Below are 4,415 nucleotides of genomic sequence, written 5' to 3'. Positions count from 1 at the left end.
CAATTAAGTCTCAAATCCGAGCCAATTCAATAACTCAAAATTTGTAGAATCATGAAATCGGGGAAGGGCAATCGCCTCCAACCTTCTTATCAGCACACGCCAGGTTCTGCGACATCATGCTTGCTATTCTCCCGGCGACTCTGGGGCAAAAATTGTGTAATAATCACCAATAAAACGGTAATCTACCCATTGTAAGTTTAATTTACATGCCTGTTTGTTTACTTGGCTGGTATATCCCGAGAACCGAGCGGGTTAGAATTGTAAAATTTCCCCATTGGGAAACCCGTTTTCCAACGGCAAAATTCATTCATAAGCACGCAAACCTTGGTATTTCTCTGGGAAACGCAATCAATCTAATCAATTGACTGTGGAAAAGTTCAATGCTTTCGGGGTGAAGTGATTTGGTTTGATTTGATTATGGCCAAAAATATGGAAATTCTGGCCTTTTATCAGTGGAGATTTCCATGCCACCCATGTACATGTATCTATATCCCAGCTCGTAAATATCCCATGCGTAGTTGAGTTCTGCGTAAGTCCCGACCGATTATTCTACGCCGCATAATCCGCCCGGGCTGGAACTGAAAACAGTGATAAGCAGCCGAGATTCCGTATAACCACACAGCTTACGGGGAAATCCGCGCAGTTTAATGTTACCCTGAAGGCCGGCAATCGCGAGAATCGTCAATAAAAATAATAATATTTTGTATTATTGTACGAGTATTCCGTCGAAGACAACATGTTTGCATTCAATCGGGGGCAAATACTCCAATTAAAATCGATTTACCACAAAGAATGGAAAAGGGGGAGGGGATTTTCACGCAGGGAGCCCAGCACGCGCTCATGACAATCACATGTGCAGGTCCGCAGCTGAGAAAACTTTGACTTTGTCGCACGAATCCGAAACTAGTTTGCCAACAGGTTGTAAGTCGAGTGATTGCCGCTGTACGGGTATGGGTGGGTATCTGGGGGTATTCCAAAGAGCATTGAGAATTATGCTAATTCCATTTCCAGCTGGCCGGGGCTAGCACCGGCCCATATGAATCACACTCACCTTCGACGACATCGCCGCTGGAGGTGAATCTCTGAAATTTGCACTCTCCGCCTGAGGAATCCCGCCAAGTCACGCTCATAGCTCGAATCCGTTAATGGGCAAATATAATATGAAGCGTTCGGGGGGACAGAGCCAGCGAATGTGAATTTGCATGTCGCGGGTCCAAAACTTCCCCTTCTCCAATTCCCTAAGCCAAGGGGAAAGCTAGGCCGAGAGGCGACTTCAATTGTCAGTCAATGGCCGCATGGCTGGCTCGTTACTCAACCCGGAATGACTTTGTCGATTTGCCGATTTCAACGTTTTGGTCGGTTTGGAGTCGACATTGAGTACATGGCCCGTTCTTTGGAATTCACGCTTGATCCGCTGGATCAGGGTAAAGTACATACGGCGATGATTAAGTGGGGATCGCTTGTGTAAGCACCTGGTGATCACCTGGATCTTTGGTAATTAGCCCAATCGAGCTGTCCCCACGTAGATCACACCTATTAGTTCTAATGCACTGGGACAATACTGGAAGTGATAATTACTAGGGCATAATCTTTCGGGAGCACCATTAATCCGCCTGAAACCGACACAATTTATTTATTGTGCAATCCCCAACCAGATGTAACCATATGACCATGCGCAATAATCATTAGCGGAGTGAAATGTAATAGAGTTTACCTGTTTCTTAACTATCTTATTTGTGCCTAAACAAATTAAATGTATAAACTTGAAAGGGCTCATATCAAATTGTTAAGTGAGGTTGGCTTCGTCAAAAATATTCACTTAAGAAAACCAAAACTAAAGATAAACTCTATAATGAAGTCAGTTAGTCTCTTTTGTATTAGTAACTTATTAAAGATACTTAATGTTAATTAATATTTATGTCAATTAAGCATTTTGCCCACATTAATTTGAGTCTGTTTCACGTTCCTGTATTGCCCAGATGGAAAGTTTGTCTCTACGCAAATTCAATCAAATCTTTCCCCGCAGAAATCGTGCCCAGACACTCCGTCAAACTGACCTATGTATGGGCCATATAACTCCACTGCTAATAGTCCTAATCAGTGGCAAACTTTTTTCCAGTGATTTTCCCACGGCACGAGCTACCCGCATGCTTTTCCTGCCATCCAATGGACTGCCTATTGTCTCATTTGGTGGATCCGTCCATTAAGGCAAAATTGTGTGATGTCTGGCATTGATTATATTAACATGTCTCGGCAGCTTACCATCTGTCTGGTTAGTTAACTCAATTGCCATGATCGTGGACGTGTTGCGATTCGCCAATCGCTACCTCCAATTAAACAAAGTGGGTCTTGTTTGAAAATTAGAGCGTATCTGCTATCAAAGTGGTTATTTATGATCGCAGAACGATTTATATAGCCCCAATTAGACTGATTAATACATTTCACCACCTTCAAGTACTTTACAGCGTTTTAATTATAATGAGAATCAGCATGACCTATACGAGTACCTTAAATTAGCTTCGCAGTGATCAGAGATGGTGGCAGTTTAATGGGTAAACTGACTAATTTCACACCAGTTACCAGTTACCGATGGGCCACGGGATTTCCTCAATCAAACAGCAGGGCAAAGATTGATCGACCAATTCCTTCTCAACGCATCTCCCAGTGGCTCGTTGGCCTCGATTTCAGTGTTTATGCGTGGCTCACATTCGCTCGGGGTTCCGAGAATTCCATTGATAAGGGGCCCCAGCGAGGGCTCTATATGCATGGCACGCTCGATGGGGAAACCCCGGCAAGTTATACAAAGACCGATGACTCGTCGACCCGTTCCATATCCGAGGGATTCGGACTGATTGACGTCAGGATGGGTATTCAATCGCTGGAAGAGAGTGCTGAAAATGGGTTCAAAAATAACAAGACAGAGAAAGTTTGATTTTTTTATGTATTTTTATTTTCTTGATTTTTCTTTTTTTGTTTTAAAAATCTTTTGAATTTAATTTTTTTTCTTAAAATTAAATAACAATTTCTTTTTTTGTGTGTGTTTGTGTTTTTCTTGGGAAAAGCTAACATAACAAAACTTTAATTTATACAGGCAATTGGCTGCTCTCCTTTATAAGTGTAATTTACAATTTACGGCGTACAGAATAATTGTCATTATCAGTAAATTTGCGAGACGCTTAAAGCGAAAAAATTATACAGAAACAAATTGGCTATATGTATGTTTGTGTATGTGTGTCTCGGCAGCTGGTCACGCGCTTCAGTGTGTGTGTGTGTGTGATGCTGGGTGTGTGTGAGTGACTTCCGCGGGTATCTCAACTGCAGGTTCTGCCGCCTCGAAGGTTGCCTTTCAGTTGCAATTATCCGCCAAGGCACCGCCTTATCAATCTCTCAGCTTCACTCGACTCCACTCCACTGCTCCTCCTCCTCCTCCTCCTCCTCCTTACTGGATACAGTTAGGCTAGGGTATATATGTTACGATATACTATATACATCCTATGTAGGTATATGCCCGGCGGGCTTTTGGTAACGACCCGAAACGTCGGATTCCCTCGGGAACTCTCCAAGACGTCCGGGGACATTCAACCCCCAGCAACTGGTTTCCATGAGTTTTATACGATTTTAACCGTGTGTGGCCCACTGTGCGGGCCTGTTCAATTCTGTGGCATGTGGCTGTCCCGCTCACACTCGCTTACACAGCCGGCAGCTGGACAATGGGATGCTGGGGGGCGTCCCAGTGGGCCTCGCAGTAATCGACCAGTTGGTTCTCGGCCTTGGTCAGCTGCTCCTCGGGACCATCAACCCAGACCTTCTGGATGAGGCAGCACGACTCAACGGAGTCTTGGCCGAGGATACGGCTAAGCTTGGTGGCATCGTCCACCTTGATCACGTAGATGTCGTTCTCGTAGCAGAAGGCCTCCAGGAGCACCTCGTGCATGTGGGTGGCGGAGTCACCGTCCTTGGGCACGGCCATCAGGCAGAAGAGGGATCCCTCCGGGGACTTGGAGAGCACGTTGATGGCGGCTGAGAGTCCGACGATCACACGGGTCTCGCTCTGGGCCCTCATAAGGGCCGATTTGACGACGCGTCCAATTGGGGCGCACTCCATGGCCAGATCGATGTCCAGCTCCAGATCCATGTCGATATCCATGGCGCGTTCTAGATGCATGGTGCAGGTCTCCTCGACGACCATTTTGTTAGAGTAATCCGTTTGGTTGGGGTTTTCGTTTGAGTTTTGAGTAATTTTCAAGCCGTTGGCTTCCACTGTTTTGGCACTTTTGGCTGGCACTGAGTTTGCTCGCCGTGTTTTTGTTTGCTTCGAGTGTTTGATTCGGCACTCGATTAACTTTTGATTATGAAATTCTTTTCGCGCTGTGTCGCTGCGTTTCAACCGTTTGTCCGCGTTGTTTCAATTTTGA

General features: G+C 45.3%; 1 protein-coding gene across 1 annotated transcript; it reads right to left on the bottom strand.

The window, feature by feature from the left end:
- Positions 1 to 3,013: 3,013 nt before the first annotated feature.
- LOC108112213 (growth arrest and DNA damage-inducible protein GADD45 alpha) lies at positions 3,014 to 4,415 on the bottom strand. Its single transcript, XM_017222030.1, has one exon. It carries the CDS (start codon positions 4,187 to 4,189, stop codon positions 3,689 to 3,691), a length of 501 nt encoding a protein of 166 aa, XP_017077519.1. The 5' UTR covers positions 4,190 to 4,415; the 3' UTR covers positions 3,014 to 3,688.

This window comes from Drosophila eugracilis, unplaced genomic scaffold (genome assembly GCF_018153835.1).
Source record: "Drosophila eugracilis isolate 14026-0451.02 unplaced genomic scaffold, ASM1815383v1 contig_90, whole genome shotgun sequence".
Lineage (NCBI taxonomy): Eukaryota > Metazoa > Arthropoda > Insecta > Diptera > Drosophilidae > Drosophila > Drosophila eugracilis.
This window is presented reverse-complemented; position numbering and strand designations above follow the sequence as displayed.